We start from the raw sequence: 26,105 nt of genomic DNA on the forward strand, positions 1-26,105 counted from the left end.
CACATGGAGTGAGCCAATGACAATCAGTATATATATGCAGCCACCAATCAGCAGCTAGAACCTAGGTTCTTTGTGGCTCCTGAGCTTTCCTAGATACACCTTTCTAAAGGATAACAAGAGAAGGAAGCAAACGAAATAATACAAATTTCAAATTGTATGCTCTGTCTAAATCGTTAATGTCTTATTACGGGGTCGATTTAACAAGCAGCGGATGCTGCTTTCTATGCCCATCGTTTCTGGCTCGTCAGAAATGTAAGTTGAGAAGCAGTGGTCATAAGACGGCTGCTCCTTAACTTCTCTGCCACCTTTTAGGTGGCGGACTGAAATCATCCCAATCCGATACGATCGGGATGATTGACCGCCGGTAGCAGGGGGTGGCATTGCACAAGGATTTCACTAGAAATGCTTGTGCAATGATAAATTTAGCGATGTAGAGCGGAAATGATTCACTATAACGAATCATGTCCGCTCGCCATTTAATAAATTGAACCCTATGACTTTACTGTCCCTTTAAGTTTTATTGAAAAAGTATTGTACAGCACTAAAGGAAGAACCCCACTACTTTAGTGGATTTTTTGCATTCCATCGGCTTTGCGCTTAAGTGTTATGCAGAACCCTCACTCTCCTCCTTGCTAAACAGTGATTGGTTAATAAGTGCAAGCTCTTGTTTCAGCAAAGGAAGATAAACACTCAATAGCCTTTTCAAAGGGTTTGTCCTTGGCATGCACAACATTGCATATTTTACGAACAAAATTATTTTAAAACTTTTATTTTCTATGCAGATCTATTGCAGTAAAGTGAATATTTTCCATTGAATAAAATAATTTTTTAATATCTTTTTAATTGAAAAAAAGTAAAATATTTTACAAAACCCACCCAAAAATATCCATGAATGAACTGTGCCTTTTGATACAACAAACCAGTGAGCATTTCTACAAACTTTATTTGTTCCTTCTCTCACGTACTACAACATATTTTGAAGCAGCAATATAAAGTAGTTATTGGGGTACATTTTTTCTCCCCATATTTATTAAAAGATAACTTTTTTTTGTAAACCATAGACAGAATTGCTTCCTCAGTCTTCATTTTGCTTATGGTTATTGTATTGAGTTGCACCATTTTAAGACTTAAAGGATAAATTATTATTTGAGGTAACATCGTTTATAAATGAAAAAAATAATCGTTTCATATTCTAGAAAGCTGGAAAAGGGGCACAATTTTAAACTCAACTCATATGTAATAAATAGGTACTTATGCCAGAATAGATGATCAAAAAAAGCTTAGAGTGATGATTACGCTATTTACCAATTATTTGAATAGATTTCAAAAAGTAATAATTTTTACAAGGCTGACAGTGCACAAATACACTGAATTCAGATGACATTATCTCTGGGACAGCAAGGGTTAATGCACTCATAAGCATATTGCCATTTAAATCATTTTACTTTCTTACCTGCTAACTCAAAGTCTTCTGCCATTTGTTACAGATTTCTGGCTTCTGTTTCCTTTCTCATCAATGATCAAAGATCAGGAAGAAATAATCCCAATTGTGTCTAAATACATCACACATGAACTCCCCTTTCTGCTATTCTGCTCTGCAGAAGGGATCAAACTACAAAATAAAAGATGTGTAAAGGCTATGACAGCTCGTGTCAGCCCCGCCTTCTATGCTGTGTGTGCCCCCCCCCTACACTATGTGCACCCCACCCTCTACCACAGGAAACCGTAACCTCAACCTGAGGGAGAGCAGATAAGAGCCCTAGGCAGGCTGGAAGCCTCACTCACCAGAATCAGGAGGAGGAGGTGGGGGAGGGAAATTGCTCCCCTGGGACAATGTCAGCAATCTGCATTAGCAACATTGATGATAAGAGCTACAGTCCTCCCCCTCCACAGGCTGTGTACAAAGCTAAGATCTAGTCATGATAGATTCACTCACTGTATCAATAGTGTGGGGTCATATGGCACGGAATGGCAGACCCTCAAGTCTTTACCCTATACAAACAATATGGTGCAGTACCATCCACTGTGCTGTAGGTCTGGCCCATTCTGTTTCCCTTGATGCCAGGACGCAGCATATTAATAAGCTATGTTGTTTACTGTTTGGATCTTAAGATAGGTTTGCTATATTTCCTCTTGGAGGGGGCATTTAGTGCCCCCTAAAGAGGGCTGCAGTACACTAAACATCATTCTTTCATAGAGAAGGGGCTATACGGCTAATACGGGCACCCTAATTTAAAAAGCCATATATTTTCATTTATATGGTGATGTCACAGCTGAAGTTGTATTTATGTGTTAGTGTTTAGATGTCTTAGCACATTTAGGGGTAGTTTACAAGTGGGGCGCTAACTGTTGCGCGCAAGTGACAATGGGTTTATCGCAGTTCTTAGCATGAGTCGGAAGTAGCGTGCATATAACGAGTCAAAAGTAAACACATTCAATAGAGCGCAATTGAGTTTAATGTGCATCAGGATTGCGCAACTTCAGAGTTCTGGTTAACTGCTACTCTTGACTAAAATGTGGGAATATATATATATATCCATATCCATATCCAAAAAAGGTGTGCACTCATCTTAAACAAGTTCAGCTGCCAGGGTGCAGTAGTAGTAGATCAATGCAATAAGAGAACACTCACTGGACATTTCCAATGTAAATTTTAACTTTTAATGTTATAGATTAAAACTCATGACCTTTCGGAACCGGTCCGGTCCCTTTATCAAATGACCACCAGATACATGTTCAGGATAACATATATAACACCCCCATCACCAACCCGCTTTATATACATACAGAAATAAGATCAGAACAATTGATTCACACAGTTGCCTTCTTCCGTGTATGTACCGCCATTGTGTCCCCCTGACATCATCTTGGCGCGACACTCCCTGATTCGTCAACGTGCATGGGGGGAGGTTCAAATCTGACAACGGTCATAACACAAGAAAATGCTGCGATCGCGTTTGCATAGTTTGCCATAGTAATCTATAGTATAGATTCAGCACATTCAACTAACAAAAAGTTGATCTTATAGAAAGTGAGAAACCACCATTTAAAACAACTATACAAATTTTAAAACATAAGTTGTTACACAGTGACTGTATTTTAACTCTTCATGTGCCAAGTGGAGTATGATAGATAAACAGAGGTAACCAGCAAAGAGAGCATAAATGTTCTTGTCAGTATACAGTTTGACCAAATGTCCTCTTATCTGATAGAAGAGGACATTTGGCCAAACTGTATACTGACAAGGAGACTAAAGCTCTGAATCAATTGGTCTTTTCTTATTTCTGTATGTATTATTATTATACTGTTTATTTATGAAGCGCCATCATATTCCGGAGCGCTGTCCACAGATACAGTTAATTTAAAAAGAGACACTTTCCTGATTCAGATAGTGCATGCAAGTTTTAGCAACTTTCTAATTTACTCCTATTATCAAATGTTCTTTGTTCTCTTGCTATCTTTATTTGAAAAAGAAGACATCCAAGTTGGTTCAGCACTATGGACAACACTTTTTTTATTGCTGAATGAATTTATCCACCAATCAGCAAGGACAACCCAAGTTGTTCACCAAAAATGGGCCAGCATCTAAACTTACATTCTTGCATTTCAAATAAAGATACCAAGAAAATGAAACAAATTTGATAATAGAGCATGAAATTTTAAGCAACTTTCTAATTTACTCCTATCTGAATCATTAAAGAAAAACTTTGGGTTCAGTGTCCCTTTAAATAAAACAATAATATAAAACTTCTAAGAGACAGGACAAAATTTACAAACACATACAGGAGGAATTCCTGAGGCCCTATTCCTGTGGGAACTTACAATCTAGATCTAGATATATAAAGTGGGTTGGTGATGGGGGTGTTATATATGTTTTCCTGAACATGTATCTGGTGGTCATTTGATAAAGGGACCAGACCGGTTCCAAAACGTCATGAGTTTCAATCTATGACATTAAAAGTAAAATTTTACATTGGAAATGTCCAGCAAGTGCTTTCTTATTGCATTGATATATATAATATGTGTGTGTGTGTGTGTATGTATTTACAGACATATATACACATATAAACACATAGTGCATTGGAGCCCTTTGCAGTCAAGTAGATGAAAATATGAACATATCTATGCAATATTTATATTTAAGTGTTAAAAGTGAATGTCAAGTTTGATGAATCAGTGCCCGGTTTTTAAAAACCCTATTAAAAACAAGGGCACTTTTATTTATCAAACTTTACATTTCACTCGTCTTGTTAAAATACTTACCTTTTAATGTTGAAAGCCGCTCTAACACTTCGCCCACCCGTCACAAGCCTCTTCATATGTCAAAAATGACAAACCCGGCTTCCTCCAATCATGGCATTGCCTCAGGCAATGATTCCCCTGGGGGGGGGAGCCGTGATTGGAAGATGCCGTATTCATCATTGCTGACGTATGAAGTGACGAGCGTCAGGAGGGGGAATCGCTGGAGCGGCTTTCAAGATTAAAAGGTAAGTATTTTAACAAAACGAGTGAAATGTAAAGTTTGATGAATGAAAGTGCCCCTGTTTTTTAAAAGGATTTTTAAAAACCGGGCACTGACTCATCAAACTTGAAACTCATGTTCTAAATCTCTTGAGTTAAAAAGGGAAGGTTATCTATACACACTTTCTGATGCGATATAGCTCTTTAAAAGGAGGATTGTCCTCTACGACCAATCCCAGCAAGTAATAGAAATATAAAAACAGGGAGGAAAAGAGTGCTAAAAGCATCAGCATCACATCAAACAATATGGTAAAGGAAGTATATATTTACTAATAAGCACTATATGTTGAAAGCCACTCCAGCACTTGATCTTGAAAAAAGCCAATCGTAAGCTGAAACGCGTTGATGAATGCAGGAGATACAACACTAACATTTGTGATACAGATCGCTCTGTGAACTACCTTGTCAAGTTTTTAAAAAGCCATCTGTAAGCTGACATGAAGGAAAAAGGTTCGGATTGGACATGGTCTGATCACGTGACCGGAGATGCAGAAACACCGCTGCAACAAGCCAATCAGGACGCTGTGAGAATGTTACTGAAACACCTGAGAGAGCTATACAAACCAGTGCGGATTGCGAGTGATTGAAATAGTATATGAAGTTTGGAATCTTAAGGTGAGCTAACGACAATGTAGTTTTCACTGGATTGAAATCATGCACATTAGACGACATTCCTTCCTGTGGTTTACATCCTTGCTATTGATACACAGGCTTCTAAGGAAGCTGGGGAAATCTCCATCGCACCTATTGCTTATTAATATTCTGGACACATGAAGATTCTTGGAATATTTTTATGCTAGCAACATTTTTTTATTTTTTAATTATTTTAACCACCGGTGGTCATTTGAACTGTGAGAATTGTTTTAATTCACATATATTGTTCATTAGTAAATATATACTTTCTTTACCATATTGTTTGATGTGATTGCTTTTAGCGCTATTTTCCTCCCTGTTTTTAGATTTGTATTACGTTCCAAATTTCTTCACATAAGGGGATATGTTCTATGTATATATACAGTATCTCACAAAAGTGAGTACACCCCTCACATTTTTGAAAATATTTTATTATATCTTTTTATGTGACAACACTAAATAACTGAAGTGAATAAACAAGTACTGTGGGCGCCTTAAAGGGCAAGTCAAAAAAAATATATGAGTTGATTATGTCCTAATACATATGAAAATTTTTTTTTAACAAATGATAGGTGAATGATCAAGAAAGAAAAAAATCTTTTACAAATGATAGGTAAATGATAAAAAAACAAAACAAAAAAAAAACAGCCAATTAAAATGAATGTTAAAATATCATTTAATTAGACTTTACTAAATGTATTAAAAGAGTTGTAAGCGAAATAATTCATACAATGAGATAAATATAAAAAGGCAATACTAAATGTACATAAATAAATGCATAAAAACTTGTTTATAAAATGAGTAATTCTCTGTAAGTGACCTATCTACGTAGAGGGAAGACCTCTAAAGACACTTAAAAATACTTAGCCTCTGCTGCAGACAGGGTTAAGGAAGTAAAAAAAGCAGTACTAATGAGAGAAAACGAATCCTGGTTATTTAAGCAAAATAACAATGAGCTGCAACAATGATGCTCAATTCAATTTCAAAGTTTTAGGATTGGTGTAAAACGGCAATCCTGCGCAGGTTATAGCCGTGGAGAAAACAGTACCTTAATTTGTTTAGGAGCTCCGAGTGTTTTTGTAATCCAGTGTAGCGGTTATACCGCCAGCATGAAACAGCTCTGGGAACCCTCTGTGTGTGATGGGAAGAAAGCCGCCAAGCTCCTCTCCCCTACACGCTCTGGAACTCCACCCTCAGCTGTGTGATGACCGTTTGTTGCTTCAGTGTTTCCTGGAGTACGGTGTCCTTAGTGAGCCACAATAGTGTGAAAAAAGTAGTTCCGGCAACGCGTTTCAGCTCTTAGCAGAGCCTTTGTCAAGCCTGTTACTTTCTTCTGAATGAGCTCCTTTAATAGCTCTGTATGTAATGTTAATCCAAAGGGGCGGTTTATTGCAATTAGTGAGATCCTTAATAGCTGAACCACCAAAGTATTTAGTATAAACAAGACAAAATATGTATGTTTAAAACCGGATGATTAGTTAGAACTATTTGTATTGATAAGATACACATATCAAGAAGTGTTGGACTCTTTTTTTCTCTAAGAAAAGGGTATATTTAATAGTACCTAATTTTTCAGAAGAGAATAAATGAAAGAGAGCCTTAAAGTACCTATAGGTGTAAAAACAAAGTGCAAACTTCAGTGTTCTAATAATAAGGCAGCTTATACTAAAGGCATTCATAATGTGAAATAGAAATATAATAATATAATAACATACATGTACATTGGCTGTTTATTTATATTTAAAAGAGACTTATATATATACACAACATAAATCCTTATCAACTAAATATTACTCACATATTTTGTTTTACAATAATTTGGCAAAAATAATTTAATATTAAATTTTGGCTAAAAAATTTTTTTAAATTGATTTGGGTTGTTTATATTTTCTATGTTAATAAATGTTTTTCCTTTTTTTTCTTATAAAAACAGAATTTATGTTTACCTGATAAATTACTTTCTCCAACGGTGTGTCCGGTCCACGGCGTCATCCTTACTTGTGGGATATTCTCTTCCCCAACAGGAAATGGCAAAGAGCCCAGCAAAGCTGGTCACATGATCCCTCCTAGGCTCCGCCTACCCCAGTCATTCGACCGACGTTAAGGAGGAATATTTGCATAGGAGAAACCATATGTTACCGTGGTGACTGTAGTTAAAGAAAATAAATTATCAGACCTGATTAAAAAAACCAGGGCGGGCCGTGGACCGGACACACCGTTGGAGAAAGTAATTTATCAGGTAAACATAAATTCTGTTTTCTCCAACATAGGTGTGTCCGGTCCACGGCGTCATCCTTACTTGTGGGAACCAATACCAAAGCTTTAGGACACGGATGAAGGGAGGGAGCAAATCAGGTCACCTAAATGGAAGGCACCACGGCTTGCAAAACCTTTCTCCCAAAAATAGCCTCAGAAGAAGCAAAAGTATCAAATTTGTAAAATTTAGAAAAAGTGTGCAGTGAAGACCAAGTCGCTGCCTTACATATCTGATCAACAGAAGCCTCGTTCTTGAAGGCCCATGTGGAAGCCACAGCCCTAGTGGAGTGAGCTGTGATTCTTTCAGGAGGCTGCCGTCCGGCAGTCTCATAAGCCAATCGGATAATGCTTTTAATCCAGAAGGAGAGAGAGGTAGAAGTTGCTTTTTGACCTCTCCGTTTACCAGAATAAACAACAAACAAAGACAAAGTTTGTCTGAAATCCTTAGTAGCTGCTAAGTAAAATTTGAGAGCACGAACTACATCCAAGTTGTGCAACAAACGTTCCTTCTTTGAAACTGGATTAGGACACAAAGAAGGCACAACTATCTCCTGGTTAATGTTTTTTGTTAGAAACAACTTTTGGAAGAAAACCAGGTTTAGTACGCAAAACCACCTTATCTGCATGGAACACCAGATAAGGAGAAGAACACTGCAGAGCAGATAATTCTGAAACTCTTCTAGCAGAAGAAATTGCAACCAAAAACAAAACTTTCCAAGATAATAACTTAATATCAACGGAATGTAAGGGTTCAAACGGAACCCCCTGAAGAACTGAAAGAACTAGGTTGAGACTCCAAGGAGGAGTCAAAATTTTGTAAACAGGCTTGATTCTAACCAGAGCCTGAACAAAGGCTAGAACATCTGGCACAGCTGCCAGCTTTTTGTGAAGTAACACAGACAAGGCAGAAATCTGTCCCATCAAGGAACTTGCAGATAATCCTTTTTCCAATCCTTCTCGAAGGAAGGATAGACTCTTAGGAATCTTAACCTTGTCCCAAGGGAATCCTGCAGATTCACACCAACAGATATACCAAATTATGTGGTAATTTTTCTGGTTACAGGCTTTCAGGCCTGAACAAGAGTATTAATAACAGAATCTGAGAACCCTCGCTTTGATAAGATCAAGCGTTCAATCTCCAAGCAGTCAGCTGGAGTGGGTCGAACGGACCTAGAACAAGAAGGTCTCTCAAAGGTAGCTTCCATGGTGGAGCCGATGACATATTCACCAGATCTGCATACCAAGTCCTGCGTGGCCACGCAGGAGCTATCAAAATCACCGACGCCCTCTCCTGATTGATCCTGGCTACCAGCCTGGGGATGAGAGGAAACGGCGGGAACACATAAGCTAGTTTGAAGGTCCAAGGTGCTACTAGTGCATCCACTAGAGCCGCCTTGGGATCCCTGGATCTGTACCCCGTAGTAAGGAACTCTGAAGTTCTGACGAGAGGCCATCAGATCCATGTCTGGAATGCCCCACGGTTGAGTGACTTGGGCAAAGATTTCCGGATGGAGTTCCCACTCCCCCGGATGCAATGTCTGACGACTCAGAAAATCCGCTTCCCAATTTTCCACTCCTGGGATGTGGATAGCAGACAGGTGGCAGGAGTGAGACTCCGCCCATAGAATGATTTTGGTCACTTCTTCCATCGCTAGGGAACTCCTTGTTCCCCCGGATGGTTGATGTATGAACTTGGCCCTCGCTAGCTGAGGCCAAGCTTTGAGAGCATTGAATATCGCTCTCAGTTCCAGAATATTTATCGGTAGAAGAGATTCTACCCGAGACCAAAGACCCTGAGCTTTCAGGGATCCCCAGACCGCGCCCCAGCCCATCAGACTGGCGTCGGTCGTGACAATGACCCACTCTGGTCTGCGGAAGGTCATCCCTTGTGACAGGTTGTCCAGGGACAGCCACCAACGGAATGAGTCTCTGGTCCTCTGATTTACTTGTATCTTCGGAGACAAGTCTGAATAGTCCCCATTCCACTGACTGAGCATGAACAGTTGTAATGGTCTTAGATGAATGCGCACAAAAGGAACTATGTCCATTGCCGCTACCATCAAACCTATCACTTCCATGCACTGCGCTATGGAAGGAAGAGGAACGGAATGAAGTATCCGACAAGAGTCTAGAAGTTTTGTTTTTCTGGCTTCTGTCAGAAAAATCCTCATTTCTAAGGAGTCTATTATAGTTCCCAAGAAGGGAACCCTCGTTGACGGAGATAGAGAACTCTTTTCCACGTTCACTTTCCATCCGTGAGATCTGAGAAAGGCCAGGACAATGTCCGTGTGAGCCTTTACTTGAGGAAGGGACGACGCTCGAATCAGAATGTCGTCCAAGTAAGGTACTACAGCAATGCCCCTTGGTCTTAGCACCGCCAGAAGGGACCCTAGTACCTATGAGAAAATCCTAGGAGCAGTGGCTAATCCGAAAGGAAATGCCACGAACTGGAAATGCTTGTCCAGGAATGCAAACCTTAGGAACCGATGATGTTCCTTGTGGATAGGAATATGTAGATACGCATCCTTGAAATCCACCTTGGTCATGAATTGACCTTCCTGGATGGAAGGAAGAAGTGTTCGAATGGTTTCCATCTTGAACGATGGAACCTTGAGAAACTTGTTCAAGATCTTGAGATCTAAGATTGGTCTGAACGTTCCCTCTTTTTTGGGAACTATGAACAGATTGTAGTAGAACCCCATCCCTTGTTCTCCTAATGGAACAGGATGAATCACTCCCATTTTTAGCAGGTCTTCTACCCAATGTAAGAATGCCTGTCTTCTTATGTGGTCTGAAGACAACTGAGACCTGTGGAACCTCCCCCTTGGAGGAAGCCCCTTGAACTCCAGAGAATAACCTTGGGAGACTATTTCTAGCGCCCAAGGATCCAGAACATCTCTTGCCCAAGCCTGAGCGAAGGAGAGAGAGTCTGCCCCCCACCAGATCCGGTCCCGGATCGGGGGCCCGCATTTCATGCTGTCTTGGTAGCAGTGGCAGGTTTCCTGGCCTGCTTTCCTTTGTTCCAGCCTTGCATAGGTCTCCAGGCTGGATTGGCTTGAGAAGTATTACCTTCCTGCTTAGAGGACGTAGCCCTTGGGGCTGATCCGTTTCTGCGAAAGGGACGAAACTTAGGTTTATTTTTGGTCTTGAAAAGACCTATCCTGAGGAAGGGCGTGGCCCTTGCCCCAGTGATATCAGAGATAATCTCTTTCAAGTCAGGGCCAAAGAGTGTTTTCCCCTTGAAAAGGAATGTCAAGCAATTTGTTCTTGGAAGACGCATCCGCTGCCCAAGATTTTAACCAAAGCGCTCTGCGCCACAATAGCAAACCCAGAATTTTTTCGCCGCTAACCTAGCCAATTGCAAGGTGGCGTCTAGGGTGAAAGAATTAGCCAATTTAAGAGCACGAATTCTGTCCATAATCTCCTCATAAGAAGAAGAATTACTAATAATCGCCTTTCCTAGCTCCTCAAACTAGAAACACGCGGCTGCAGTGACAGGGACAATGCATGCAATTGGTTGTAGAAGGGAACCTTGCTGAACAAACATCTTTAGCAGACCTTCTAATTTTTTATCCATAGGATCTTGGAAAGCACAACTATCTTCTATGGGTATAGTGGCGCGCTTGTGTAGAGTAGAAACCGCCCCCTCGACCTTGGGGACTGTCTGCCATCAGTCCTTTCTGGGGTCGACTATAGGAAAACAATTTTATAAATATGGGGGGAGGTACTAAAGGTATACCGGGCCTGTCCCATTCTTTACTAACAATGTACGCCACCCGCTTGGATATAGGAAAAGCTTCGGGGGGCCCCGGGGCCTCTAAGAACTTTTCCATTTTACATAGTGGTTCTGGAATGACCAGATAATCACAATCATCCAAATTGGATAACACCTCCTTAAGCAGAGCGCGGAGATGTTCCAACTTAAATTTAAAAGTAATCACATCAGGTTCAGCTTGTTGAGAAATGTTTCCTGAATCTGAAATTTCTCCCTCAGACAAAACCTCCCTGGCCCCCTCAGACTGGTGTAGGGGCCCTTCAGAAACCATATCATCAGCGTTCTCATGCTCTAGAGAATTTTCTAAAACAGAGCAGTCGCGCTTTCGCTGATAAGTGGGCATATTGGCTAAAATGTTTTTGATAGAATTATCCATTACAGCCGTTAAATGTTGCATAGTAAGGAGTATTGGCGCACTAGATGTACTAGGGGCCTCCTGTATGGGCAAGACTGGTGTAGACGAAGGAGGGGATGATGCAGTACCATGCTTACTCCCCTCACTTGAGGAATCATCTTGGGCATCATTTTTACTAAATTTTTTTATGACATAAAATACATATAGTTAAATGAGAAGGAACCTTGGTTTCCCCACAGTCAGAACACAATCTATCTGGTAGTTCAGACATGTTAAACAGGCATAAACTTGATAACAAAGCACAAAAAACGTTTTAAAATAAAACCGTTACTGTCACTTTAAATTTTAAACTAAACACACTTTATTACTGCAATTGCGAAAAAGTATGAAGGAATTGTTCAAAATTCACCAAAATTTCACCACAGTGTCTTAAAGCCTTAAAAGTATTGCACACCAAATTTGGAAGCTTTAACCCTTAAAATAACGGAACCGGAGCCGTTTTTATATTTAACCCCTTTACAGTCCCTGGAATCTGCTTTGCTGAGACCCAACCAAGCCCAAAGGGGAATACGATACCAAATGATGCCTTCAGAAAGACTTTTCTATGTATCAGAGCTCCACACACATGCAGCTGCATGCCATGCTGTCCTCAAAAACAAGTGCGCCATACCGGCGCGAAAATGAGGCTCTGACTATGATTAGGGAAAGCCCCTAAAGAATAAGGTGTCTAAAACAGTGCCTGCCGATATAATCATATCAAAATACCCAGAATAAATGATTCCTCAAGGCTAAATATGTGTTAATAATGAATCGATTTAGCCCAGAAAAAGTCTACAGTCTTAATAAGCCCTTATTTACTATCTTAATAAACATGGCTTACCGGATCCCATAGGGAAAATGACAGCTTCCAGCATTACATCGTCTTGTTAGAATGTGTCATACCTCAAGCAGTAAGAGACTGCACACTGTTCCCCCAACTGAAGTTAATTGCTCTCAACAGTCCTGTGTGGAACAGCCATGGATTTTAGTTACGGTGCTAAAATCATTTTCCTCATACAAACAGAAATCTTCATCTCTTTTCTGTTTCTGAGTAAATAGTACATACCAGCACTATTTTAAAATAACAAACTCTTGATTGAATAATAAAAACTACAGTTAAACACTAAAAAACTCTAAGCCATCTCCGTGGAGATGTTGCCTGTACAACGGCAAAGAGAATGACTGGGGTAGGCGGAGCCTAGGAGGGATCATGTGACCAGCTTTGCTGGGCTCTTTGCCATTTCCTGTTGGGGAAGAGAATATCCCACAAGTAAGGATGACGCCGTGGACCGGACACACCTATGTTGGAGAAATGATCTCTATAAAAAGTGTGTATGTATATATATATATATATATATATATATATATATATATATATATATATATATAACTTCTAAAAGCTTTAAGAATAAATATATATCTAAGAATCATAATTTTTTTTATATTGTTTGATTAAATTAGGCAGATATATAGGAACAGACTATTATTCTAAAAACCTAGTGGGATACAAATTATTACCTAAGGAAACATGATAGATCCATTTCCAAATTTAGACTATTGGGGATTAGAGTGTTGACATTAAAAATCCACCTTGATTCTAATAGTAAAAGCATTTTTTCCATGTCTCCTCCCCTATCTTTATCCTTCACTTTCGCTATCCCTATGTAATTAAAATATGTGAGATTACCTCCGTTGCATGTCTTAAAGTGTTTTGCAACCGGGAGATCTTGGTTTCTCTCTTTGTCAGCATTTTCAATTGATGATAGATGCTCTCGTATGCGTTCTCTAAGGGGTCTTGTCGACTCTCCTATATATTGACTCCCACATTTACATTGTATTAAATAAACAATATTTTTATCAGTACATCTAATTAGCTCATTAATTTTAAATTGTTTCCCTGTTGATGATGAGGTAAAACAAGTTGTTTTTTTGGAATATCTGCACGATTTACAAAGATTACAGGGATAAAATCCTCTTAAATCATTACCCAACAGGTCTTTATCTGATCTTTTTTTGGAAATACATACAGTGGGTGCATATACTCTTTAAATTATTTGTTTTTCTATACACAAAATGGGGGCGGTCAGATAACTGTTCACCTATACGATTATCTTGTTTCAAAATGTGCCAATGTTTGTGGAAGATGTTCTCAAGTAGTTTATGATTTGAATTGTATTTAGATATATATGGGACTCTTAGATTAGTACATATCCTTGTCTCTTTTGATTTTGGTTGTAGGAGATCATCTCTATTGACATTCACGGTCTTTTTTCTGATCTCCTCTATTTTATCGCTGTCATACCCTCTTTCTAAAAATTTATTTTTTTAAATTTCAGATTGTTGAATGAAATCCTCATCTTTACTGCAATTTTTCTTTATTCTTAACATTTGGCCTACTGGGATATTAGTCTTCCAATTAGTATGGTGACAGCTTGTAGAATGTATGAAGTTATTGCAGTCAACAGGTTTAAAAAATGTCTTTATATGTATCTTATTGTTTTCAATCCGGATGTCTAAATCTAAAAACGCGAGATGTTCCTGACTCATTTCCTTAGTGAATCTAATGTTTAGGTTGTTTAAATTCATTCTTTCAAAAATTTTGTTAAATGATGTGTCTGAGCCGTTCCATATTATCAAGACATCGTCTATGTATCTCTTATAGAGGACTAGGTTTGCCCCCACCCCAGCCTCCTTCCAGAAACTAGTTTCCCAGAAGCCCATGAATAGATTTGCATAGCTGGGGGCAAACCTAGTCCCCATTGCTGTTCCACACAGTTGTTCATAGAAGTATTTTTCAAAAAAAAATTATTATGTGTTAGGATAAATTTTATTCCCTCCAATATAAATTCTCGTTGTACTGCTCTGATTTCTTTGTCTTCTAGTAGAAAGGACCTAACGGCATTTATGCCATCCTCATGGCTTATACATGTATATAATGAAGTTACATCACAACTGATTAACCACATACCTTCTTCCCATTTAACATTTTTCAATATCTTTAAAACTTCAGTTGAATCTTTTAAGTAGGAGTCTAATGATGTAACATATTTTTGCAAATAAATGTCTATATACTGGGACATATTGGAAGTGATGGAATCTATCCCTGACACTATTGGTCTGCCGGGGGGATTTTTTATGCTTTTATGTATCTTCGGGAGTATGTAGAATACTGGAATAATAGGAAATTTTATTAGAAGGTAAGCATATTCTTTCTCATTTAATACCCCAACTTGTTTATATTTGTCCAGTAGTCTTTTTAGTTCCCATTGATATATTGTAGAGGGGTTTATTTTTCTTTTTTTGTATGGATTAATATCTTCCAGAAGATCATTACAGATCCTTGTGTAGTGATCTTTGTCTAAAATGACTATCCCCCCTCCGTTATCCGCACTTTTGAAAATGATATCCTTATTATTTTCCAAATCTTTGATCAAATCTTTCTGTTTTTTGGATAAGTTAAATAGTACTTTATTGATTTTATTTTCTGGGATGTTTCTTATATCATTAAGTACCAATCTTTCAAATGTTTCGAGGACTGGGCCCTTTTCATGTTTGGGATAGAATAGTGATTTTTGTTTCAGATCTGAATGTATAAAACCCTTCTCGTCTTTCTTATTATTCTGTATGACCGATGTTTGTGTCTCTCTTTCTAGTGCACTTTTTGCAAAATACCTTTTAAGAGTGAGGGATCTCATGAATTTGGATGCATCTACAAATGCCTCAAATATGTTCAATTTTTTGGTAGGAGCGAAAGATAAGCCTTTAGATAATATTTTAGCTTCTTCATCTTTTAATACGTATTTGCTTAGGTTATAGATACCATTTGTTTTATTTGTGGCATTTATCTATACATTTATTATAGTAGCGGCGAGGTCCGGACGGCAGATTGGGGGTTAATACTTGAAGTTAGGTGGCGACGATGTTAGGGAGGGCAGATTAGGGGCTAATACTATTTATTATAGGGTTTGTGAGCCGGGAGTGCCGCGGTTTAGGGGTTAATAACTTTATTAGAGTAGTGGCGAGGTCCGGTCGGCAGATTAGGGGTTAATAAGTGTAGGTAGGTAGCGGCGACGTTAAGGGGGGCAGATTAGGGGTTAATAAATATTATGTAGGTGTCGGCGATGTTAGGGGCAGCATATTAGGGGTTCATAGGGATAATGTAGGTGGCGGTGATGTGCGGTTGGCAGATTAGGGGTTTAAAAAAATGTATTAGAGTGGCGGTGATGTGGGGGGGGCTCGGTTTAGGGGTACATAGGTAGTTTATGGGTGTTAGTGTACTTTAGAGCACAGTAGTTAAGAGATTTATGGGCTAACGCCGGTTTATAAAGCTCTTAACTACTGACTTTATTCTGCGGATGGAGTCTTGTCGGTAGAGGGTCTACCGCTCACTTCAGCCAAGACTCTATATACCAGTGTTAGGAAGATCCCATTGAAAAGATAGGATACGCAATTGATGTAAGGGGATCTGCGGTATGGAAAAGTCGCAGGTTGAAAGTGAGCATTAGACCCTTTCCTGGCTGACTCAGCGGGCAGCCAAAAGCAGCGTTAGGAGCCCTTAACGCTGCTTTTGACGGCTAACGCCAAACTCTAAATCTAGGCGTTAGTTCTTTAAAATAAAAAATAGGACATAACATAATAATACACACTATTTAAATGTATTACCAAGCTCCTTTAGCTATGGGGAGAACCTCCTTCCATGATGTTAGCTGCTTGTGAGCAGCTTCCCCCTCCTGGAAATCCTCTCAATGACTAATCCGGCTTCCTCCAATCACAGCATGGCCTCAGGCAATAACCACCCTGGGGTGAAATCCGTGATTGGAGGAAGCCGGATTAGTCATTGCCAACGTGTGAAGAGATAATTTCCAGGAGGGGGGAGCTGCTGTAGCTGTGAAAAGAAAAAAAGGTAAGTTTTTAATCAAAACGGCTGATTTGTAAACTTTGATGAATGAAAGTGCCCTTGTTTTTAATAGTAATTTTTAAAAACGGGCTTTCATTCACCAAAGTTTACCTTCACTTTAAGTTTTTGTGCAACTCTCAAGGTAATATCGTTATTTATTTACTCTGGATTGTGTCTCGCTCATCAGCTTGTGCTCACAGCTTATCCGCTGTTAATCTCAGTTATACGCTCGATGTGCACTTCTACTTCAAATCACTGGTAAGGCATTACCATCCAGTCTGTAGTGATCATTTCCTTCAAGTTTGTTATTGTTACTTTTACTTGCAACTTCTGTGTTGTGTAGTTGCATCTACAATAAAAAAACAGCTGTCTCCTAGCAAACTGCGTTACTCGATCCTGCAATACTACATATCTCCACTTGGGGCAATATTCCTACTTTGTATATACTTGTACTTTCCTCTTTGGTAAATATAATTCTATTTCGTTTAGTGCATTACATATTAAGTTGAATTTGCTTTATTTTACCATTGATGTTTATAAACTCAACAGATATTAATATTAGAGTTTTTACAACTATAAAAGCTCTCTTTAAATCTCTGCTTACAAAATCCAGATATATACACATAATAATAATCTAAGTAATATGAAAGCAATCTCAGCAGTTGTGTTCCACAAACCTAATTCAAAACAAGAGAGTGACAAATGGAGTCCTATGTGTTTATATGTAGGTGCAGACATACACACAACACATGTATACACACATATATATATATATATACATACACACACACACACATATATATTTTTACACATACACACACACACACACACATATATATATATATATATATATATACACACACACACACACACACACACACACGCATACATACATACACACACACACACACACACACTTTTGAGCCCTTCACAGTCAAATACCTTAAAGCATGCAATATTATTTTTATTACTCTTTAATGTGTTTTGAATAGAAATACATGAAATTCTCCCTTTCCCCACTGCTTTTTAACATAGCATTGGAACCATTTGACATTTTGTTAAGAGATAGTCTAACAGGAATTTCTATGGGCACCCATAGTTTAAAAACTCTTCTTTATGCGGATGATCTGCTTGTATTCCTGGAAAATGTACAACAATCAATACCGTTAATTTTACGTTTATTTTCTTTCTTTTCCTCATTCTCGGGGTATAAAATAAATTGACAAAAGTGAACTGTTATGGGTTAGTAAAGCTGTGATTAATTAGAAGGATCATCCTTTTAAAGTAGTAGATTTGTTCCAATATTTAGGTATAGTTCTCCACAGAAATCCAGAAAAGTGGTACAAGTAAAAAAAATGTCCCTCTTTTACAAAAGTTAAAATGGATCTGAAAATGTGGTCGTCTTTCTCAATATCTATCTCGGCCCGAGTTAATCTGATAAAACCGATTATTTTTCCATGGATACTTTATCTATTGCAAAATGTACCACTGTTTTTAACTAATAGAGACCTTCGTGATTTATATCATTGGCAGTTCAAATTTATATGGGGTAATAAGAAGCCGCTCATTTCATTAAATAGGCTAATCCAAAATAAAGCAGTGGCGACTATATAATTGGGCCGCTATGGTTAAAATTGCTTTTGACTGGATTACAGAGCTGAACCGGTTTGCAACTTCTGAGCTAGAATCTTTCATGGTCGCTCCTTTTGCATTAAAAGCTATTCTCCATTGCTCAGTGAAAAATCTACCTTCTAATATTCTGGGGTTGATATCTATAAAAAATATCATTGTAGCTTGGCATAAACTTTGTGGCTTGCTGGAAGTTTCTCCAGCTTTCTCTGACTTTCTGCCAATAGTTGGTAACCCAGAATTCATACCAGGAATTTACCAGGAGGTATTTAGGCTATGGGCAGATCAAGGGTTGATCTATGTCTATCAAATATTCTCAGAACAGATTATGACATCAGAATTATTTTTTTAAAAATTTAATCTTCCTAGGGTCAATATTTATTTATGCTTATTTCCAGCTGCGGCATTTTGTTTATACACAGAAGTTGGTTTATGAGGCTTTGTCCGATTGGTCCAATATCAAGATGATCATTCAGAAATTCGCTAATGGTAATGCTTCAATTTCGCTTATATATGATATCATGCTGGCCAAACAGGGCGTATTACTGATAAATAAATTATGCAATACATGGGGGGGGGGGCTTTTCCATCTATTGATGAGGATAGGTTGAGACAAAGTGCTACAGCATTAGATAAATTGCAGATTTCCATGACGTGGAGTGAATCGCATATAAAATTAATTAATAATTATTACTTATCTCCTCTGAAATTATCTCGATTTCACCTCTCGCAAAATTATGCTTGTCCACGTTGTGCATTTTGCAATGCAGATATAATTCATATGATGTGGTCATGCCCTAAAATCTGGCAGTTTTGGCAGAAAGTATGGTATTGGTATAGTAGCTATTATAAGGATACAAGACGGATCTCATCAGAAGAGATTCTTTTTTTTAATCTATATCTGAGAATAGATCCTCTATATGTTTAAAAGCTTTGAATACTATAATTTTAACTGTTAGACATAGAATAGTTAAAAATTGAAAAGATCAGGCCACCCCTAGTTTTTCATCCTTTCTAAAAGAAGTCCAACTTCAAATTCTTTTTGAATCTTATCATACGAAATTTGCAACTGAAGTTAGGATAAAACGTTTTTTGCTGGGATGGCTCCCAATAATTAAATCCTATCCCCTACCGATTCAAAGACAAAATTTAGCTCCATTTTTTAGCTCTATCTCCTTTGCGGAGCTCGTTCTAATCAATCTATTCCCCCCCCCCCCCAATGTGGATTGTGGGGTTTAGGGAGATCGGTTCAGGATAAGGATTTTATCCCCTAAATTATATAAATAACTGAAAGTAAGTACCCTGCTTATAGATTTAGTACTGCTAGTGAGATGTAATGATCGGTAAAAATAAATTAAATAAGGAGGGAAAGGACCGGGTTTGTTTGGTTTGATTTTTTGTCCTTTGTTTTGGGTCTTAGTTAACATGAAAATGTTTCAACAGTGTATGATTTTTCAATTACAGAATTGAGAATTATAAGATATTTGTTACTGTGCTTTAATTACAGTCAAATGTGAGTTTATTTAACATGTAAATTATTTTTGTGTTGATTTTCTGTCGAAATGTCAGACTGTTAGCATGGTTTTTTTTATGGTTTTGACTTGGATATGAATTCATTTGCTATTGCTGGCATCCTGCAAGATGTAAGTGAAAATGTTGCAGGTTTTTTTTTTCTTTCTTTCGTTTTTTTCTCGCTCTCTGTTATTACACTGTTGGATTATAAATACATTTTAAAAATAATACTTGAAATTCCTATGTTCTTCACATAGAAAAAAAATAATTTATTTTTAAATATAAATATATATATATATGTATGTATATACTCATATAGATATATAGGTATAGACATATTTCACAAAAATATATTCAGATATATATTGAAATATATATTTTAAAATAAAAAGAACATTTTCCTCTATGTGAAAAACATAGGAATTTAAAGTATTCCTAACTCCATTTGGGTGTAACGTAGTTGGTCTAACACAGTGTCGGATTAGCAAGCGAGCGATAACAAAAAGGTTGTTTGTTTTTATAAGCGCTCAACATACAAGTGTATGGGGAGAAAAAGTTACTGCGAAGTCCTGAAGTTAGTACACCTCAGCCTTCCACTTGTGCGCTATCTTTCAACATTTAATATATGCACGCTAATGTGGCCGAGATATTTGTTTTATTTTGAGCGCAGTTAGGGTGTGAAAAAATAATTAGCATGACACTTGTAATTTGGCTCTAAGTAGGCTCAATCTGCAGAGGGCAGAGATGAAGCAATACAAACAAAATGATCAACAGGATCCAGTATGCAGGTGACAAGCAGAAGGATATAAACAGAATACAATATGTAGCTGACCACAAGACCCAATTTACAGTGAAATGTCCAACAGTACCCTAGCGGGATGACTTGGCTAATGGCTAGGTCCAACCAAGTAAAGAAAAATATGAAAAATATTTGCCTTGTTAATAAGTAGCATGAGAGGTGTTTCAGAGGAATTCTGTGGCACGCCATTGTTGTAGATATACCTGTTGATTCTCTGTATACACCATTGATTTCCAAGGGTTATCTTTATTGATTATATATATATATATATATATATATATATATATATACTGACCATATTGCCGCTTTAAAAAGGGACATATATAAAAAAATACATATGTCAGGGTTCTTATACAAAACATTTCTTTAAACAGCCCTTAAAACAGCCTTGACATATGTATTTTTTTATATATTTCCCTTTTTAAAGCGGCAATATGGTCACTATATATATATATATATATATATATATATACACATACACATACACACACAGCCCCCATTCCAATCCATCCCACAAAAACCCATTTATCACAACATAAATTTGTTGGACAAAAACATACTACACCTTACATGGTGACAATTTAACACTGGAATTCCAAACAAAAAGAAAACAGAATTTATGTTTACCTGATAAATTACTTTCTCCAACGGTGTGTCCGGTCCACGGCGTCATCCTTACTTGTGGGATATTCTCTTCCCCAACAGGAAATGGCAAAGAGCCCAGCAAAGCTGGTCACATGATCCCTCCTAGGCTCCGCCTTCCCCAGTCATTCGACCGACGTAAAGGAGGAATATTTGCATAGGAGAAACCATATGATACCGTGGTGACTGTAGTTAAAGAAAATAAATTATCAGACCTGATTAAAAAACCAGGGCGGGCCGTGGACCGGACACACCGTTGGAGAAAGTAATTTATCAGGTAAACATAAATTCTGTTTTCTCCAACATAGGTGTGTCCGGTCCACGGCGTCATCCTTACTTGTGGGAACCAATACCAAAGCTTTAGGACACGGATGAAGGGAGGGAGCAAATCAGGTCACCTAGATGGAAGGCACCACGGCTTGCAAAACCTTTCTCCCAAAAATAGCCTCAGAAGAAGCAAAAGTATCAAACTTGTAAAATTTAGTAAAAGTGTGCAGTGAAGACCAAGTCGCTGCCTTACATATCTGATCAACAGAAGCCTCGTTCTTGAAGGCCCATGTGGAAGCCACAGCCCTAGTGGAATGAGCTGTGATTCTTTCAGGAGGCTGCCGTCCGGCAGTCTCATAAGCCAATCTGATGATGCTTTTAATCCAAAAAGAGAGAGAGGTAGAAGTTGCTTTTTGACCTCTCCTTTTACCAGAATAAACAACAAACAAGGAAGATGTTTGTCTAAAATCCTTTGTAGCATCTAAATAGAATTTTAGAGCACGAACAACATCCAAATTGTGCAACAAACGTTCCTTCTTGGAAACTGGATTCGGACACAAAGAAGGCACGACTATCTCCTGGTTAATGTTTTTGTTAGAAACAACTTTCGGAAGAAAACCAGGTTTAGTACGTAAAACCACCTTATCTGCATGGAACACCAGATAAGGAGGAGAACACTGCAGAGCAGATAATTCTGAAACTCTTCTAGCAGAAGAAATTGCAACCAAAAACAAAACTTTCCAAGATAATAACTTAATATCAACGGAATGTAAGGGTTCAAACGGAACCCCCTGAAGAACTGAAAGAACTAAATTGAGACTCCAAGGAGGAGTCAAAGGTTTGTAAACAGGCTTGATTCTAACCAGAGCCTGAACAAAGGCTTGAACATCTGGCACAGCTGCCAGCTTTTTGTGAAGTAACACAGACAAGGCAGAAATCTGTCCCTTCAAGGAACTTGAAGATAATCCTTTCTCCAAACCTTCTTGAAGAAAGGATAGAATCTTAGGAATTTTTACCTTGTCCCAAGGGAATCCTTTAGATTCACACCAACAGATATATTTTTTCCATATTTTGTGGTAAATTTTTCTAGTTACAGGCTTTCTGGCCTGAACAAGAGTATCAATGACAGAATCTGAGAACCCTCGCTTTGATAAGATCAAGCGTTCAATCTCCAAGCAGTCAGTTGGAGTGAGACCAGATTCGGATGTTCGAACGGACCTTGAACAAGAAGGTCTCGTCTCAAAGGTAGCTTCCATGGTGGAGCCGATGACATATTCACCAGGTCTGCATACCAAGTCCTGCATGGCCACGCAGGAGCTATCAAGATCACCGATGCCCTCTCCTGATTGATCCTGGCTACCAGCCTGGGGATGAGAGGAAACGGCGGGAATACATAAGCTAGTTTGAAGGTCCAAGGTGCTACTAGTGCATCTACTAGAGTCGCCTTGGGATCCCTGGATCTGGACCCGTAGCAAGGAACCTTGAAGTTGTGACGAGAGGCCATCAGATCCATGTCTGGAATGCCCCACAATTGAGTAATTTGGGCAAAGATTTCCGGATGGAGTTCCCACTCCCCCGGATGAAATGTCTGACGACTCAGAAAATCCGCTTCCCAATTTTCCACTCCTGGGATGTGGATTGCGGACAAGTGGCAGGAGTGAGTCTCCGCCCATTGAATGATTTTGGTCACTTCTTCCATCGCCAGGGAACTCCTTGTTCCCCCCTGATGGTTGATGTACGCAACAGTCGTCATGTTGTCTGATTGAAACCGTATGAACTTGGCCTTTGCTAGCTGAGGCCAAGCCTTGAGAGCATTGAATATCGCTCTCAGTTCCAGAATATTTATCGGGAGAAGAGATTCTTCCCGAGACCAAAGACCCTGAGCTTTCAGGGGTCCCCAGACCGCGCCCCAGCCCACCAGACTGGCGTCGGTCGTGACAATGACCCACTCTGGTCTGCGGAAGCTCATCCCCTGTGACAGGTTGTCCAGGGACAGCCACCAACGGAGTGAATCTCTGGTCCTCTGATCTACTTGTATCGTCGGAGACAAGTCTGTATAGTCCCCATTCCACTGACTGAGCATGCACAGTTGTAATGGTCTTAGATGAATTCGCGCAAAAGGAACTATGTCCATTGCCGCTACCATCAAACCTATTACTTCCATGCACTGCGCTATGGAAGGAAGAGGAACAGAATGAAGTATTTGACAAGAGTTTAGAAGTTTTGATTTTCTGGCCTCTGTCAGAAAAATCCTCATTGCTAAGGAGTCTATTATTGTTCCCAAGAAGGGAACCCTTGTTGACGGAGATAGAGAACTTTTTTCTACGTTCACTTTCCACCCGTGAGATCTGAGAAAGGCCAGGACAATGTCCGTGTGAGCCTTTGCTTGAGGAAGGGACGACACTTGAATCAGAATGTCGTCCAAGTAAGGTACTACTGCAATGCCCCTTGGTCTTAGCACCGCTAGAAGGGACCCTAGTACCTTTGTGAAAATCCTTGGAGCAGTGGCTAATCCGAACGGAAGTGCCACAAACTGGTAATGCTTGTCCAGGAATGCGAACCTTAGGAACCGATGATGTTCCTTGTGGATAGGAATATGTAGATACGCATCCTTTAAATCCACCGTGGTCATGAATTGACCTTCCTGGATGGAAGGAAGAATTGTTCGAATGGTTTCCATTTTGAACGATGGAACCTTGAGAAACTTGTTTAGGATCTTGAGATCTAAGATTGGTCTGAATGTTCCCTCTTTTTTGGGAACTACGAACAGATTGGAGTAGAACCCCATCCCTTGTTCTCCTAAAGGAACAGGATGAATCACTCCCATTTTTAACAGGTCTTCTACACAATGTAAGAATGCCTGTCTTTTTATGTGGTCTGAAGACAATTGAGACCTGTGGAACCTCCCCCTTGGGGGAAGCCCCTTGAATTCCAGAAGATAACCTTGGGAGACTATTTCTAGTGCCCAAGGATCCAGAACATCTCTTGCCCAAGCCTGAGCGAAGAGAGTCTGCCCCCCACCAGATCCGGTCCCGGATCGGGGGCCAACATCTCATGCTGTCTTGGTAGCAGTGGCAGGTTTCTTGGCCTGCTTTCCTTTGTTCCAGCCTTGCATTGGTCTCCAGGCTGGCTTGGCTTGAGAAGTATTACCCTCTTGCTTAGAGGACGTAGCACTTGGGGCTGGTCCGTTTCTGCGAAAGGGACGAAAATTAGGTTTATTTTTGGCCTTGAAAGACCTATCCTGAGGAAGGGCGTGGCCCTTGCCCCCAGTGATATCAGAGATAATCTCTTTCAAGTCAGGGCCAAACAGCGTTTTCCCCTTGAAAGGAATGTTAAGCAATTTGTTCTTGGAAGACGCATCCGCTGACCAAGATTTTAACCAAAGCGCTCTGCGCGCCACAATAGCAAAACCAGAATTTTTCGCCGCTAACCTAGCCAATTGCAAAGTGGCGTCTAGGGTGAAAGAATTAGCCAATTTGAGAGCATGAATTCTGTCCATAATCTCCTCATAAGAAGAAGAATTATTATTGAGCGCCTTTTCTAGCTCATCGAACCAGAAACACGCTGCTGTAGTGACAGGAACAATGCATGAAATTGGTTGTAGAAGGTAACCTTGCTGAACAAACATCTTTTTAAGCAAACCTTCTAATTTTTTATCCATAGGATCTTTGAAAGCACAACTATCTTCTATGGGTATAGTGGTGCGTTTGTTTAGAGTAGAAACCGCCCCCTCGACCTTGGGACTGTCTGCCATAAGTCCTTTCTGGGGTCGACCATAGGAAACAATTTTTTAAATATGGGGGGAGGGACGAAAGGTATACCGGGCCTTTCCCATTCTTTATTTACAATGTCCGCCACCCGCTTGGGTATAGGAAAAGCTTCGGGGGGCCCCGGGACCTCTAGGAACTTGTCCATTTTACATAGTTTCTCTGGAATGACCAAATTCTCACAATCATCCAGAGTGGATAACACCTCCTTAAGCAGAGTGCGGAGATGTTCCAATTTAAATTTAAATGTAATCACATCAGGTTCAGCTTGTTGAGAAATTTTCCCTGAATCTGAAATTTCTCCCTCAGACAAAACCTCCCTGGCCCCCTCAGACTGGTGTAGGGGCCCTTCAGAACCAATATCATCAGCGTCCTCATGCTCTTCAGTATTTTCTAAAACAGAGCAGTCGCGCTTTCGCTGATAAGTGGGCATTTTGGCTAAAATGTTTTTGATAGAATTATCCATTACAGCCGTTAATTGTTGCATAGTAAGGAGTATTGGCGCGCTAGATGTACTAGGGGCCTCCTGTGTGGGCAAGACTGGTGTAGACGAAGGAGGGGATGATGCAGTACCATCCTTACTCCCCTCACTTGAGGAATCATCTTGGGCATCATTTTCTCTAAATTTTGTGTCACATAAATCACATCTATTTAAATGAGAAGGAACCTTGGCTTCCCCACATTCAGAACACAGTCTATCTGGTAGTTCAGACATGTTAAACAGGCAAAAACTTGATAACAAAGTACAAAAAACGTTTTAAAATAAACCGTTACTGTCACTTTAAATTTTAAACTGAACACACTTTATTACTGCAATTGCGAAAAAGTATGAAGGAATTGTTCAAAATTCACCAAAATTTCACCACAGTGTCTTAAAGCCTTAAAAGTATTGCACACCAAATTTGGGAGCTTTAACCCTTAAAATAACGGAACCGGAGCCGTTTTTATATTTAACCCCTTTACAGTCCCTGGTATCTGCTTTGCTGAGACCCAACCAAGCCCAAAGGGGAATA

At 39.2% G+C, this 26,105-nt stretch overlaps 1 protein-coding gene across 4 annotated transcripts in view; it reads right to left on the bottom strand.

Moving 5' to 3' along the window:
- Window positions 1–26,105, bottom strand: part of LDB1 (LIM domain binding 1) — a 490,040-nt gene that overhangs the window by 176,345 nt on the left and 287,590 nt on the right. The window contains exon 1 of one of the 4 annotated variants that reach the window (XM_053692495.1): window positions 1,454–1,583. The exons of the other annotated variants lie outside the window; for them this stretch is intronic. Within the exon in view, the coding sequence (XP_053548470.1) occupies window positions 1,454–1,478 (25 nt within the window). The 5' untranslated portion in view covers window positions 1,479–1,583. Of the gene's footprint in view, window positions 1–1,453; window positions 1,584–26,105 lie in introns of those variants that run through there. 4 annotated transcript variants of the gene reach the window in all.

This window comes from Bombina bombina, chromosome 9 (genome assembly GCF_027579735.1).
Source record: "Bombina bombina isolate aBomBom1 chromosome 9, aBomBom1.pri, whole genome shotgun sequence".
NCBI classification, from domain to species: domain Eukaryota; kingdom Metazoa; phylum Chordata; class Amphibia; order Anura; family Bombinatoridae; genus Bombina; species Bombina bombina.